We start from the raw sequence: 15,921 nt of genomic DNA on the forward strand, positions 1-15,921 counted from the left end.
AAGTGAAATGTGTTTTCATTCATTCAAATAAAAAATATCTGTGGGAATCATCTTTTATAACAGGAACTGTTCTGGATTTAGAGAAGTGAGTCAAACAGCCACAGACCCTGATCTCAGACAGCCTCAATCCAGTGAGGGGACAGTTAAAGGGCAAGTGATGAAATCTGCGGCGGGCACACACTGCTGAATGCCGTGGCGCAGAGGACAGGGAACGGGGTGGGCGCCGTACACACAGCCTGGGAGAGGGCTCAGGAAAGGCCTCTGTGAGCGGGGACGTGGAGCAGGAGCGGGGGTTATCTAGAAACGGGCTGGGGTGGCTTTCAACGTCATTGGCCCAGGAAGACACAACCTAAGGTCTGTTGACGCTAAATAGATTGGATACTTCACGAATTTAAAGAGTAGTCAAAGCAGCTGGACGTGAAGCCAAAAGAATTTCAGCTGACTTTGGGTCAGACTTCACAAGCAACTGTCATATTTCCAATAAAGCAGCCCGTGGGCCTGCTTCTGAGGCGTGGAAACCATGTGCGCTCCCTGCAGCCAGCCCCTCTGCGCTCTGACAGTGGATTGCATCATTTGTGCCTGTCGTGGCCCCTCGTCACGATGAAGTTCAGATTTCATTTTGATGTACGAAGTGCTGGAGCATTCCTATTTCACTTTGCTGCCAACTGTGGAGGAAGCAGTCATGCCTGACGTGTCCTAGGGACATGCCCTGTCCTCCCTGAATTGGGGCTCCCAACCCAACAGTTCCTCTCAAGGCGTTAAGAGCACCTGTTACAGGGTGCCTCCGGTTTTCAGATTCCATCGTGCACATTCCTGCTGACTGAAGCAGTCACTGAGCGTGACTGAGTGCCTTCTGCACTTGAACCTCGGACAGCATTGCTTTCTCCAGGGAACAGGTACTTCTCTGGAAGATCGGTGCTGTGAGGTACCCGGATAGTTAGAGAGAAAGATGCCATGTATGTCGTAAGTGCTCTGTAACGTTTTGATCCTTGACTTTTTTTTTTTTTTTTTTTTTTTTTTAAGGCTTGAGTTGTCTGTGGAAAACATCTTCCGAGACTGGCTTGAGAGTTCTGGAATCCCACAGGTGCGCTCAACATTACTGTTCAGGAGTGTCTGTGGAGGATAGCGAAGCTTGCTGCTTAGCGGATCAATTTTGACAGTGATTTGTCTGTATGTGTGGATATCACAGTAATCATCTTCCTGAGTTGGAGTATCCGTAAGTCAGGAGAATGATGGTCTCCTACCCTTTTCCACTGGCAATCATGGTGTGTGCCTCCGGCCTCTGCCTCAAGGGACGGTCGTGCTGTAGGTGGGCATGCTGGTTGACCTTGAACTGTGTGTTAAGTGAGAGCTTGCACAGTGTGGTGTATATTTTGGGTGGTGTCACCAGGCAACACTTCAAGGCCACCAGTGGATTGAGCAGGTGGCCTCCAGCTCTGCTTTTTGGATCCAGCCAGATGAGTGAGTGAGCTGGCTTGCCTACAGCTTTCCTCTGACCTGTCATGCCGTTAGTTCTCCGTCATTTCCCCGCTGCAGCTGCCCCTCAACTTTCTCCTCTGGTTCTGCATCCCTGCTTCAAGCTGGTCTTATCTGAATGAGCCTTGTAGATTCATTTCTCCATCTTATGGACCAGGACCTGGCCCTGCTGAAGGTTGTTCTACTGTCTCCCTCCCTTTCAGCCCATGGGCGCCTCTGAGGGAGAGACGTTCCCGGCCAGCCCCAGTTCCATGGGAACTGCCTGGCCTGGAGCCTCCCCTCCCTCCACTCTCCCCAGGTCCTGTGCTTCCTGGAGCCTGGCGGGCAGCCCCCGAGTGCTGACCCTTGCCACAGCATAGGCCCTGGGAAATCGAGGGTGCCATCCTGCGTGGAGCTGGTCAAAGGACCCTACAGGCTTGGAGCTTCCCAGTCGGGGCTGCACCCCCCCGCCCTCGGAGCAGCTGCAGGGCCATCATAGTGAGCCCTGGTGTCTGGGAGTGGACCCCCATGGCTGTGAGAAACTCTGCCCTGGGCCCAGGCAAGCAGCCCCCTTAGCCTGCTCGTTTCTGGTTTCATGGCTGGTTATATGAGCTTCCCCTTGGGAGTGTCTGAATGTCAATGAATGTCTGTGAACCATGAAATTAAGGAACAGGAGGGGCTGCTCTCCATTACCTTTCATCCCTCTCTTCACATCTTTGTCTGTGCTATCACACAGGGGAAAATGTCGGCCACCAGCCGCCATGAACTCATTCCTAAAAAGGACGCAGTGCCTTCTGTTCGGAGATGCGCGTCACCTATTAAAAGTTATTTGTTTGGCCCAATCCTTTTGCGAGCAAAAAAAGAAAAAACCCCGAGGTCTAAAAAAGTGAAACAAAACAGGGGTGGGTAGGGCAGCACCTGGTCCTGGGAGGCAGTGCTTTCAACTTGTGTGTATTAGAATGAGGTCCTGCGATGTCTAAGACGGGGCTTCCAAACCCGGCCATTCACTGAGGAGAAAAATCTCAACAACAAAGTTAAGGTTTGTCTGATCCCGAATAGCCAAGTGTTGCCTTCTTGTTTTAGATGGGGGCAGAGGGCGTTCGCCAAAGCTGTGGGCCTTGTGTTCCGAGGCCAGGCTGTTGCAAGGCGCCCAGACATTCTTTCCATGGCCTGGAAGCTGGGAAGAGTGGGGAGCTCAGAGAGCAGAATCCCGAAATTTCCTGGCTCCAAACAACAAGGCCGCTGTATTCAGCAGTTAGCCCCGAGGGAAGAGAAAAGAAAGAGTCCTTAATCGAGTGCCCAGAAGCAGGCGCACCCCACTTGGGCTGTAACACTGGGGCTGACCCTCACAGTCCCAGGAGGCTCCCTAATTTCCCCTGAAGAGAAGCTGGCTTTGCCACCAGCAGGAGGCTTTTGCTTTTCATTAAAAGGGGGAGGGGCGCGGCGAAGGGAGAGATTTGCCTCTGAGCAGTACATTTTTTCCAGGGTCTACTTGCATTTGTGACAGCTTATAGTGTAGACAAGAATTTCTGCTATAAACTGACGAAACCTGCTGTCAAAACACAGCCAGGTGCAATGAGGCCAGCCTAGCTATAAATTGTCTTTAAGACCCAACTGGTATTTCCTTGGGCGCTTAACTGTTCAGTAAAAACAACAGCGTCAGACAGAAAGGACCCTGATTTAGTGCACATCTTTCCACTGGTGAATGATCAGAGGGCACCTTTTCATCTCCGTACCCATTCTCTGCCGTTATTTACACGGCCGATGATGATTTACTCGCTCACGGTCCTTTTTGCACTCCTTGAGCGTTTCTTCTCAGTTCCACTTCAGTGACAGGCTCTGCAAAGGCCCGGGACCCTCTGGGTGCAGCAGCCTGGTGGTGAATGGGACACCTTGTTCTTTGTCCCCATCATTATAATATAAAGTTACTAGTGCGCTTGGCCAGGATTGACAACCAGAGCACTGAAATCGCTTCGATGCTCTTTGTTCTCGTTAAAAATTTCTGTCCACCAGCAATTGAAGTCATTCATGACAAAAGAGTCACGTTCTCCTGGTAAAGTTTTCATTCCACAGGTTACAGAGGCTTTTTGTCTCCTCTCAGGAAGGCTTGCCTTGTGGTTGGCCTCGATTTTCCTTTTTGGCCACACTGAATGGAAATCATTAAAAAAAAAATGTGGAAATCACTTCAGCAGCAGTAAAAGTAAGCATGAGCCCCAAAGAAGTAAAAGAAATGGGATCCAAACCTCTTTAAAGAACACCCAATCCTGTAACCTTTGCCTCTGCAAACAGATTTAAAATTGATTGTACCATCAGTATTATAGATTATTTCCTTTTATGACTTTTTTTCTGGTTATAGAAGTATTACGTATTTATTTTAGAATATAAAAAATTCATAATAAGAAAATTAAAATGGCCCAGAGATAATTTTTTGATATAAATCCCTTCAGTCATTTTTCTGGAGGGATGGTTTACCCTTTCCTTTGTCTCTCTTTTTAAAACTCAAACAATGTGTTCTGTGTAGCCAGTTCAAACAATAGCAAAATATAAAAAGGAAAAACCCTTGCCCCCTTCAAACTTTCTCCACCGAGATAATCCATGCCTACTAACAGCGTGGTGTGGGTCGTCCCACACATTTTCTGTGCCTACAGAATGTAGGTGCATGTCCTTTTTAAACAAAATGGGAATCTTATTATCCAAGCTGAAAGTTCTCATTTAAAAGTGTATCTTAAGCAGCTTTGCATATCCTTTGATATAATTTAAGAGCAGTAATTTTCAACAGCTGCCTAGCTTTCTAACGAATAGTACTGTAATTTAATTTACTCAGATTCCCTCCTTGCCCCCCATAGTATACATTATTTCTAAGAGTCTCCCATTCTGCTAATTTGACCATTCTATAAATAGATATTGACTTCTTTTCATGTCTGCCCAAAGGTCTCCTCCAACCCCCACCAACCCGTATGTACATATATTCCAACTCCTTGTAAAACATTTATGCGCAGATACATTAGAAATAACTTTTCCCATCCAGCCTTTCATCTGTACTTCCTTATTTTAGTTGCTAGAGAATTCTCTGACTCCTCTTTTTCCTTGAGTTCCTGGCCACATTGCCAAGCTCTGGTATCCTTATGTACATATTTATTAAATTTCGAATTTTCTTTCCTTTCCTACTGCCTCCCCCATTTCTTCATTATATTTTGCTTGGACTGGTTCAGTAGCTAATTGGTTTTTTAGCCACCAAGCCGTCTGCATCAATACTAAGTGGATCTTTCTAAAAGATTCGTCCTCCCCTGAAACTTATTCCCCGTTAACTGTGGCTTGAGAACAAACTCTTTGGCTTGCTATTTGAGGCTATCAGCAGAACTGCCCCAGGCTGTCTTTTTAAACTTTAATTTCTACCCTCCCAGGCATATGCCCAACCGTAATTACCAATCTCTAAATGTTTGTTCCTTTGCCACCTGCCTTCCTTTGTGCATTCCCTTTTCTCCTTGGGATGCTTTCCTTTCTGTGTATTTAGCAAGTATCATGACCTGCCTTACACTGTTGCTATTTGTATATGTGTCTCATACATGGGTTTCTCCACCCAGAGGAAACAAGTGGTCTGACTCATCCTTGTCTTACCTGCTGTGATGTGCACAGTGGGTGCTCGGGGTCTCGCTGTCCAATATGGCAGCCACTAGCCACACGTAATTATTCAGCACTTGAAAAATATCTAGTGTGCCTGAAGAGCTGCATTTTTAATCTAATCTAATCTAAATTTTAATCTGATCTTTAAGATCTAATAATTCAGTTTTTGTGTGGAACAAGTTTGGGTATGTGAATGAATCCATTTTTTAACCGTAAATTTTATGAAATCTAAATACAGACCAAGCATTTCTGGTTAAAATTTAGCACTCAGAGTGGACTGTGAAAACACAGCAGATTTAGAAGATTTATTACAAAAAAAGGAAGGTAAAATATCTCTTATGGTTTTTAAGGTATTGGTTACATGTCAAAATGATACTATTTTTGCTACATCATAACCCAATGTATCTATACCCACTAAAATATGTTATTAAAATTAATTTTAGCTATTACATCTTACTTTTTAAATGTAGCAACTAGGAAAGTTTAAATGACAAACATGGCTTATATTCTCCTCGTGCACGGTACTGCTCCAAAGCTATTCGTTGAATGAAAATCTGAGCGCATGATGCCTTAAAATCCTCCACCAAAGAAATGTAACAAATCATCCGTATTTTTGTCAGATGTGTGGATAAAGATAGAGCTCGGCCAGTCCATAGACACCCTTCAGTCGGCCGTGACAGCGCAGGTGATTATAATCCGTGGATGGGAGTGCGCGTTCACAGTGGGCATCCAGGAGGGCATGAACTGATTACCAGCCGCACTTCAGCCCTTAATTTCGACTCCCAGGCAACCTGTTTCCCAAGGTGCTAACCAGTAGCACATTGATGCCAGTGAACCTCACGGCCCTTCTGTGGCTCCGTCTGCTCTTTGGGGGAAGTGCTCAGCAGATGTGAAATGGCAAAATCACGGGCACCAGGGGCACTGATGAGGATAGAGAAGATGGGTGATAGCCCATCGCATCGGGTGTCTCAGAAATAGGCAGGAAGCAAGTCAGGCTCCCAGACTCGCTCCTGCGCCCCTCCCAGAACAGCAAGTTCTGTGTCATCTTGGAAAATGCCACTTCTTTTCAAGCAGACACCTGCAAGTTGCCAAAGGCCACACAAGCACATAATGGACAACTTAAGTCTCATAGGGAAAATGCTGAGGTCACAGAACTGAGGAAATTTGATAAGATGTGATGCTTTTAGCATAGGGAAGGCCAGTGGTTTATTAGGTTTATTAGGGGAATAACTTGTAACCTTCTTTTTTGCACAGTTTATGTAATCACATCAACATAAGTTTAAGGCCCATTGGGATACTCAGTCTCAGTGGTGTCTATAAGAATTCTACATTTAATGGTCACTCAAGAAAACTGAGAGTGGTTATTTTGCAAATTCCAGAGAAATGATATTTTTATGTGCTATGAGATCCTTGTTTTGTTTTTTTTGTTTTTTGTTTTTTGTTTTTTTATCAGTAGTAGCAGTTGCTATAATGTGGTGTGTTTTTTGGGCTCCTAATAATTTTGCTGTCTGTTTAGTCCAGTAGTTCAGCTTACATTTTCGAAATGACTAAATACCTTGTCGGGGGGGCCTTAGAGGTACATTGTCTAGATTCTCTGGCTTCAGTTGGGGCAGGGCCATAATGTCGATGAGTCACCACAGCTCATCGAAGAGCCCACAAATCCCTCAAAGTGATACCTGCTCTGCAGTCACAAGAGACTGGGAGAGAGTTTATTAAAGTCCTTTCATCTGTAGCCTGATTTCTTTCATTTTTGGCATCTGTGTCTTCACGCTTATATTAGTTAGCTCAGGCTGCCATAGTAAAATCCCACAAAGCGGATGGGATTTTGCAACAGACATTTACGATCTCACGGTTCTGGAGGCTGGAAGTCCAAGATCAAGGTATGGGCAAGGTTGGTTTCTCCTGAGGCCTCTTTCCTTGGCTTGCAGACGGCCACCTTCTCCCTGTTTCCTCACGTGGTCTCTCCCCTGTGTGTGTAAAGATCTCTGTCCTAATCTTCTCTTCTAAGGACAGCAGTCGATTAGATTAGAGCCCACTTATGTGATCTCATTTTACCTTAATCACCTTTTTAAAGGCCCTATCTCCAATACAATCGCATTCTGAGGTTATTAGGGGTTAGGACTTCAACATGTGAATTTGGGCAAAAAAATTCAGCCCATAACAATGCTTATTCCCAATACTTCCCTGATTAGTTCCACATTTCTTGTGAATCCCTTCAAAATGGCCAATAAAAATCACTCAACCTCACTATATTTTATTCCTCTATGGATGAATATTTTTGGGGTCTAAAGGTTTTGGGGATCCTAAATGGCTTTCTGTCTTGTGGAACGAGAGAGATGGAAATGTGGGAAGGAAGGGTCTATCCCCTTGGAGAGTACGAGGTAACTAAAGGTCTGTGCTGGGCATTGTGTATTATTGGGGGTATCTGATCTGGCACTGTCTAAATGCACTGACCTCTTCAAAGCATAAGGCACCACGGTGAACCAGGAGACATTTTCCTTTGGTGCTACAAACGAAAGTTCTGTGTCCTTCCTTCTTTTTCTCTCTTTCAAAACGCAATTTCCAGAAAGCATTTGAATCTCATTCACAATAGTCTGAGACTCCAAGTGAATAATAAGGATTAAAAGTGTTTCCTCTCCCTTGAAGATTTCCTTTGTAACTGTGTCAGAGCTTAGGCTTCTACAGAACTGCCAAGCATCCCAGACCAGATGGATGAGATTTGCAAGAGGAGACTTCCAGGATTTGAAGTCATACCTCCTAGTCCAGTGCCCCCCTCCCCCCATCCCTTCCCTTCTTCCCACGAATGTAGCTGGCACATCTATCCTTTCTGAGGGACTGTGGATGACTCAAAGATGAGAGAACACAGGCTTTGCCCTCAGGATGCTTAATAATTAAGTAGGGAAAATAGATACAAAGTAACCAACCTAAGGCAGAAAGCAATAACTTGTGAAAAATGAACTATTAGCATTCGGAAGAAAGAGGTCATTTCCCATTTGTGGAAGCAGGGAGGGTTGAAGTACCATTTGAAGCCATTCTTGAAGGACTCATAAGGGAGAAGGCCATTTCAGGCTGGCGGAGAATCAGAACCAGCATCCAGGGGTAGAAAACTGAGTATGCATGTTTGAGCAGCATTGGGTAGAATCAGATCTCAATGATGGGAGGGGGCTGATGAACCAGTTTGTCATAAGCGTGATTAAGGCTCATGATTACCATAAGCGTGATTAAGGTAATGCCCCAGGACCAGAGGAATGGAGGCAGCTTCCTAGTGGGAGGGCTGGGGGAAAGTGTCCTCCCAGTCAGCCTTACTGTCACTCCCCTCTCCCTCCCCAGCCCCAGCCTCTGCCACACTCTAACCAAGGTCATCTGCCCCCAGATAATAGAAGGGTCAGTGCATTTTTTTTGTAGCGATAAAATACATCAGGTGAATGCACTGTGACCACAACCTGGAGTAGTGATCTTTCCCCTTTTAGGAACAGACTTGTCAGGAACAGGCGTATTGTTGCCTGCTTCACATGGAGAGCAGGATCTGCAGGGGGCATTGATTAGGAAGGCAGGACACTGCCAGACCACGCAGGACCTTGGATGTGATGCTGGAGGGCTCCCACAAAATTCAAGAGCCACAGAGAGCCACCAGACGCCTGTAAAAGGGTGCTAATACTTGAATGGCAGCTAGATCCCTGGGCAGGTGGGCCGGCAGCCTAGCTAAAAGGAAGACTCCTGGATGAAAGGCCAAGCCTCTTCCCTCCATTCAGGTACTAGGAAGTCTCGGGGAGTGAGAAGAACAGTGAGAGAGACCTTCACCCCTTGGTTTTCAACGTTGAACTTTCAGGTCTAGGAGCCGTTCACTTACGTGGATGCTTTTAAAAGGCATCCTTAAGTATCTGGGTGGCCAGTGGTGTCTCCCTAGAAAGCACACGCAGTGGGCTGAGAAGTATCTGCAGGTGCCCCCAGAGCGATACGTAGGAAGCCACGTGAAACAAGCACAGATGCATGCGATGCGGGTGACGTGTCTGAACCCTGCCAAGTGACGAGGGAGGACACTCAGGATATTGACCTACACTGAGACCAGAGACCCTTCAGGATCTGATTGGACGTCTGTTTTTAAAGGGAGCTCAGAGGAAGACAGATGGGAATGGCTCTCTCAGGTGGATGAAGAGCATTTGAGAACTTGTTTCTTTAAAAAGAATAAGAATTCGGAACGGGCCCAGATGGACACAGACGTGATCAAGGTGTGACGCGGTGGAGAGAGGAACAATACTTGCTTGCCTTTTGAGCCAGAAGGAAAAGGAAGCAGGAGCCACTGGCTTTAAAAAGTCTACTTGTTTCCATCCAGTTGATAGAGAGAGTTGGTAGTGGCCTGTGCACACATGGTTTTCATTTTGTTTTGTTTTTTAAGATTTTATTTATTTATTTATTTTAGGGGGGGGGAGCAGGGGAGGGGCAGAGAGGGAATCTGAAGCAGACTCTGCGCTGAGTGCAGAGCCTGACGTGGGGCCCAGACTCACAGCCCTGAGTCAGGCGCTTAACCAACTGAACCACCCAGGCGCCCCACACATGGTTTTTAATAAAGAGATAAGTGTAGGTATTTTGTGGAAGCATAGCTTTGCAGGCTTGGATTAGAGACCCTCAAGGCCACCTAGCTGGCTTATGCTGAGACCTGTTTATCAGAATCATCCAGGAAGCTGTTTAAAACTGCAGGTCCTGGGGGCACCTGGGTGGCCCATTCAGTTAAGCATCTGACTCTTAATCTCAGCTCAGGTCTTGATCTCAGGGTCATGAGTTCAAGCCCCACATTGGGCTCCACATTGGGTGGGGAGCCTACTTAAAAACCAAAATTACTACAGATCCTGGACTCAGGCCATACCCAGTGAATGAGGATCTCCATAAGTAGGACTAGGAGCCACTGAGAGAATCCATAAATATGTCATATTCTGCAATATATTGAATCAACAGAAGTTTTCTTATTCCTTGAGTATAATCTCAACTCTTGCAATCCTTTAGTTTTCTCTTCCTCCTGAGCAATCCAAATATTTGACTTTATGGTTTGGTTCATTTGTTCGACCATTATGCCAAGCATCGTGCTGGGCAGTGGGCTTACAAAGCTGTAAGGACACAGCCACACCCACGAGCCCATGGCCCGTGAGGGCATCTGTAAACCAACCATTGTTCAAGGTGTGCTCAGGGGGCCTCTTCCCTGAGTTTGAGACCTGAGAGGAAGCACAGAAGTTGACTTCTCTGTTTGCCACATTCAACTGGGAGACCAAGTCCATTGGAAGATAGCATGCTTGGACGCAAGAGACTTGGCTGTGCCCCACTGGGTCACAAGTTAGCCAGCTCATGTGCAAGGGAGCTAGTTTAATTGTCCCCAAGGTGCAAAGTCTGGCCGGCCGTGTTTGGACGTATGGGCATTACTGTTTTTCAGGTTCATACATGTTGTGCACCCACAAGAGAGAAATTCACTTAAGTAAGGACATTGCAGCAATCATCAAGAGTGATACCATTTAACAGGACTTCATTGTAATGGTGCTTTATCTTTTTCATAGAGAGAGATCTTTAGAAAGAAGGAGCAACATAAACTCTGAGAATTAGGACAAAGATATCAACATCAGGTTGTAAACCTATACATCAATAGAAAAACATCTGATTCTGCTTTTTAAGAACTTCCCCTATTCTTTATTAGCCTGAAGACGTATTCTGGTAGACTCTTCATCAAAGGCAGATTATTCTGTGCTTGCATTATGCTCTTGCCACGCCTGGGGAAAGCCCTGAGACCCAGCAGTGGGGCGAGCTGTGCACGTGGGTGCTCCCACACACACAGGGCCCCTTGGCGCTTTGACACTGCACAGCATTGTTGCACATACGTATGTTCAGTTCCGCATCCCATGCCTCTGGGCAGCGGCTCTGATGGAGGCCCGCCATGCTCGCGGGGACTTTCGCCAGCACCTGCCAGCAGCGCACCTGCTGACAAGGAAAGCAATTAGGAACACTTGACTGATTTTAGAACGTGGGGCTTTTTTTCCTTCCCTTTTGTGGAGAGCCATTATGTCGTACAAACTAGGTGTATATTTACTATGTGCATGGTATAGAATTCTTGGGTGTGACCCCTATTGCTTCATGGTTAAATATTAGTCTTTTCTGGTGTTGCATGACTTTCGGTCTGCTTTAGAATCTTAGGCAGGAGCAAATCTTGGTGAGGAGCTCATTTTCTCTCCCGGCGAGTGGTGGCCTGATCTGCCCACGCTGGTAGCCCCAGTTAGTGGCAGAGCCACAGCTCAGATCTAAGACCCTCAGCCCTCTGTCCGTCCAACTAAGGTATTTTGTGCGTTTAGCAAGGTTGCTTTTCATCCAAATCAGCTTGGATCCATCCTTGCCTTCCTTTTTACAAGACCAACGAAGAGAGAAATGAATACAGCAGGGAGCTCTGAGCAGTGATGATTTTTGATGTAATTAATGACTGCTCTTTTTCCTGAATCTGTTCTTTACCATTCTTTAGTGGACGAAACTGTGCTTTGTGCATGCAGTAGTATGCACCTCACTTTCCAGGGCTTTTCATAAGCACGTGTCATGGTGTGTACGTCCTTCTTCCATGTGGGTGTCTCCAAATGGCAGTAGCCCTGTGTATCTGACTGAATATTTTACATAGGAAATTCTGGGCTTTACCGCATGGAAGAGTTGGTATCTTTTTTGGTGTGAATGAATAGGAGTGTGTGTTGAGATTAGTTGAGGTCTTTGCTTTTAGAAAGACGTAGCTATTCCTCCCTTGAGATGGGAACTAAATTAGGTAATAAATATCAGGTCACCAAAACAACAAATGAGAAAAAGCAATTGGTCGAACAGAGAAGTGTCTCTGTGTACCATCTAAAGCATTGAAGGGGTGCATCTTTTATCTTATTTGCATTCAGAAGCCAATTCCAACTAGAGCCCCTGGCTTTTGCCCTCATTTTGTCCTCTCCACTGACCCAGAGTGGGAGAGCTTCCAGGGCACAGCCCAGAGGTGGCCAGCAACAAGTGTTACCACACAGGTTAGGATAACAGTCAGTGATTGTCAAACTGCCCAATTCCATATGTGTGTTTAAAAAAAGGGCAGTGTGCACGTCACATGCGTATCTTTGTATGGCAGCTGTCTGTGATGGTGCTTGGTAGTGGGTGCGTTCTGCTCTTTCAACAGAAGACCCTGTCCTTCCAGGTCAGTCCTCCAGCTTGGGCCTTTACAAGCTCAGTGTTTCTGCTTCTGATCCTATCTATTTATGACTACCACCACCACATCTAAGTATGGTCTAGACAATTTGATGCATAAAATGCAAAGCCGCATTATTTTGAGGTTAAAGAGCAGCGCTAGAGGCCGGGTGGGAAAGGAGAGTCCGTTTTGTTGTATCCAACTTGCCGCTTTCACAGAGGACGCCGTAGTGAACTTCTGTTCTGCGAACTTAATCCGATCTTGGATGAGGGAGGCAATCAGTCCATTAGATGCGGCTTTGGAAGCAGCCCTGTGCCACTAAGCTGTGTGGCCTCAGGTAAGCCACTTGCCTTCTCTGAACCCTCACTGCTTCTCTGGGGAATGAGGGGAGCTGGCCTGGGTGAAGGCCAGAGCTGCTTTTTTGCCCCATGTCACTACATGCTATGCCCGGTACCTGGCTGAAGCGAGAGCTCTATGTAGGTGAGCCTGGTCGCTCTGAGAGGAGGGAGGTCTGGATTTACTTTTCCTCCAAGTGTCTCCCTTTCCAGCCTGGGAATCTGTTGAGTTGCCCACAGACTGGAACCTCGCCCTCAGCTTGGAGTGGGATTGGGAGAATTTTCATGTGTTTCCTCCTGAGCGATGTACAAAGGTAGCCATCAAGAAACCTTGTCTGTGCATTTCTTTTCTCTCCAGCTGGAAAATTGCTATGTGAAGGATTATTGGGGAGAAATCACAGGTAATAATCTGCAAGAGCTTTTAGGCTGGTTGATCATGGGAGAATAGGCATTTGCTTCTATTGCAAATCAATTATTCACAGATAGTAACCTGTTTGACTAGCAGGAGATGAAAAAGATTTGGCTTGGGTTGTCAATGTCTTGAAATATCTGCAGACCAATAAACCGCAGGCGAGTTTTCCCTCGGACAGTGGCAGCTGTTATTTCTAGGATACATTTTGGGACATAAAAGTAAATACTCATTTATGTCTCTCGTGCAGATGATCCAGTGAGTTCTAGGAAGGGAAGACATTGGGGCCTAATGCTCCAGGAGCAGCACCTCATTTTTTATGCTGCTTTTATATTTAAATCTGTAGATTATTTGCCACTTTAAAAAATGAAAGCAACCAGAGCCAGGAATGAAACGTTTATGAGAAATTGCTAGAGTGATCGTTGTAGAGCTTGTGGCCCACTGTTGCCATGTTCCTTATATTGAGAAAGTAGAACCTATTTGGCATTGAGGTATAACAAGAAATGATCAAACCCAGATGCTTTCCTAAAATTATATTTTCGGTGCATTTATATGTCTGTTACAAAGTGTGCTACATGCTAAAAATATTTTCCTTTGTAGGCTGAGGGAATTTCAAACCACATCGAGGGCTACGTAGATCAGATGGTTTTCCTTAAGGAGCATTAAGGGCATCCTGGTTGTTATTAGCCCCGACCTTCCAATATGACATTATTTATGCCCCAAAGCTCCGCAATTCACTTCTTAATTCCAGCAACTTTATTGGCATGAAAATGCATGGAAGGGAGGCCAGAGTCAATATATCAGACTTGGGGGCTGAGACTCCAGGGCAACAAGTGATGCTAGGGTCACACTGGAGAGAACGCCGTCACCCCCATGTCCTATTTCCATGGAGGGAGGTCGCCTTCCGCATCCAGGGTCATCTCTGGCCTTCCCTCCAGGGGCTCCATCTCCTCTTCTCTGTATTCTCTTCCTTCTTCCTCATTTGTGTGTGCTGTCGCTTTTCATATTCCATGTGGCCAACCAAAGATACATGCTCTTTAAGACTCTTTTGGTTATATTTATTATGAGGTTGGCTTCTCCGGAGTTCTCACTGAGTCTCTCCTCCTCAAATTGTGTTTCTTCATCACTGTCATTGATCTTGTAACTGAGGGATGTCTGCCTGGGTTTCACATAAATGCTTCTAGTGAATTAAACCATAAATGGGTAAATCCAAGAACATGTACGTTGGGTAGCTCTGTATAGAATTGTATTTGTGAATTTAATCCTTCTCTCTTCTTAATTATTACATTGGGTTTAAATGCATGTAGCTACTATTAGGATATTAGATGTTTTTGTATCTAGCACCTGTCATGTTGGGACCTTCAGAGAACAGTGTAGAAATAACAAATTTCATTTTTTATATTCTTAGAACAACAGTGGACTTATTGTTTTGAGTGAGATGGGACCGGAATCAGAATGATCTCCTTTATCATAAGGCATATGAGAAAGAGAACTTGTTTCCTTGTGTCCACCGGTCCTTTGGAAAGAGGCACTTGCCCGTAGTAGCTCAGCCATGCCGTATCACCGTGGGCTCCATCAGTGATGTCACGTCTGTGTGGGGGTCAGGGGAGGCTTTTTCTTATGATGTCACAACTCAGTTATTTAGAGACCTTCGAAAGTTTACTTACTTTCAAAATACCAGACAGGCTTTTGTTTCTGGGCAGAAAGAGGGAGGGAATTAGTATCCACTGGTCTACTTTGTGCCTCTTGGTTTATGTGTTGTCTCATTTCATGCTTAGCACTGCCCTGTGAAACAGATAGCATAATCTCCTTTTTAGAGGCCCAGAAGGGTTGTGTGACATGCCCAAGGTTACACAGCTACTAGCTGGTAAGGACGGAGGGTGCCTAGATCTAGGTTCTGAACTGTGTATTTCTTATGACACATGGCTTTGTGCAGAGATTGTTAAACCACATTCATAGGACAGCGCTTAAAAACAACAACAGCATATTTAATTGTGCATTCGCAGGATTTCCAATGCCCTTGAACCTCAGAGAGCAAGGCAGTGAGATAAGAAATGCTCAAATAGAAAGCAAAGCTAAAGTAGACTGCAGTATTTATGCTATAAATTGAAATCCGTAATTATAAAACAGAAATGACCGGAAGATTGATAGGTTTAAGAGAGTCTAACATACCTAATATTAATACGAACATAAATTCACCGGGTAGACTCTCAAAGTCTACATATTAGGTGTTTATGATGAGTCTAATAAAGCTTTAATGTTCTTGGTGGTTCTTTTTCATCTCTCATACTACTGAGCACAAAAGCCGTGTTGTATGCCGAATGGCTGGGTTTATCCCTAGTAGAGAGAAGTTATGTTTGGTATCTAAAGGACAATGAGAGTTTGCTGCTTGGCTGATCAATGCTGGATCAAGTTCACATTCCCCGGCTCCTACTCTCCCACCTACGCACGCAGGGGGTGGAAGCAGAGCAAAAGGAGGGAGGACAGATCCTTTTTTCGCAGAGAAAGAGATGTGAGCTTGGGCTTTCCTAATATGGACACAGCTGGGCCTGTGTAGCATTAAACATTGATTTAATCCACTGCTGGAGGAAACATCCTACAAAAAGTAAAGAGATTAGCAACCAATTAATTCCGGCCCTTCCCGTTGTTGTCCTGGAACACCTCTTATATGGCTCTAAATGTTTGGTGAACAAACATTCTGGAAAATAGCTCTTTCTCATATAATATTTATATTTGGGACAGCCCCCCCGCCCCCCGCCTAGTCGTGATGGATTTTCCTTTCCTTACTCTGTGTGTGCGTGCCCGTGCGTGTGTGTTCTTACTTGTGAATAGAGATGGGACGATTTAGGCCCATTGTACTCGTTTGCAAATTGTGACTTCATTGGATTCTCTTGGGAGGCCAGATGACAGGCAAACCAATC

The 15,921-nt window shown here is 45.4% G+C and overlaps 1 protein-coding gene across 11 annotated transcripts in view; it reads left to right on the forward strand.

The window, feature by feature from the left end:
• AOPEP (aminopeptidase O (putative)) overlaps positions 1–15,921 on the forward strand; it is a 325,938-nt gene that overhangs the window by 226,894 nt on the left and 83,123 nt on the right. For all 11 annotated transcript variants that reach the window (XM_026518708.4, XM_057305595.1, XM_048218337.2 and 8 more), the window contains one exon: positions 1,024–1,084. In XM_026518708.4, the coding sequence (XP_026374493.2) occupies positions 1,024–1,084 (61 nt within the window). The remainder of the gene's footprint in view (positions 1–1,023; positions 1,085–15,921) is intronic.

This window comes from Ursus arctos, unplaced genomic scaffold (genome assembly GCF_023065955.2).
Source record: "Ursus arctos isolate Adak ecotype North America unplaced genomic scaffold, UrsArc2.0 scaffold_33, whole genome shotgun sequence".
Classification (NCBI taxonomy): Eukaryota; Metazoa; Chordata; class Mammalia; order Carnivora; family Ursidae; genus Ursus; species Ursus arctos.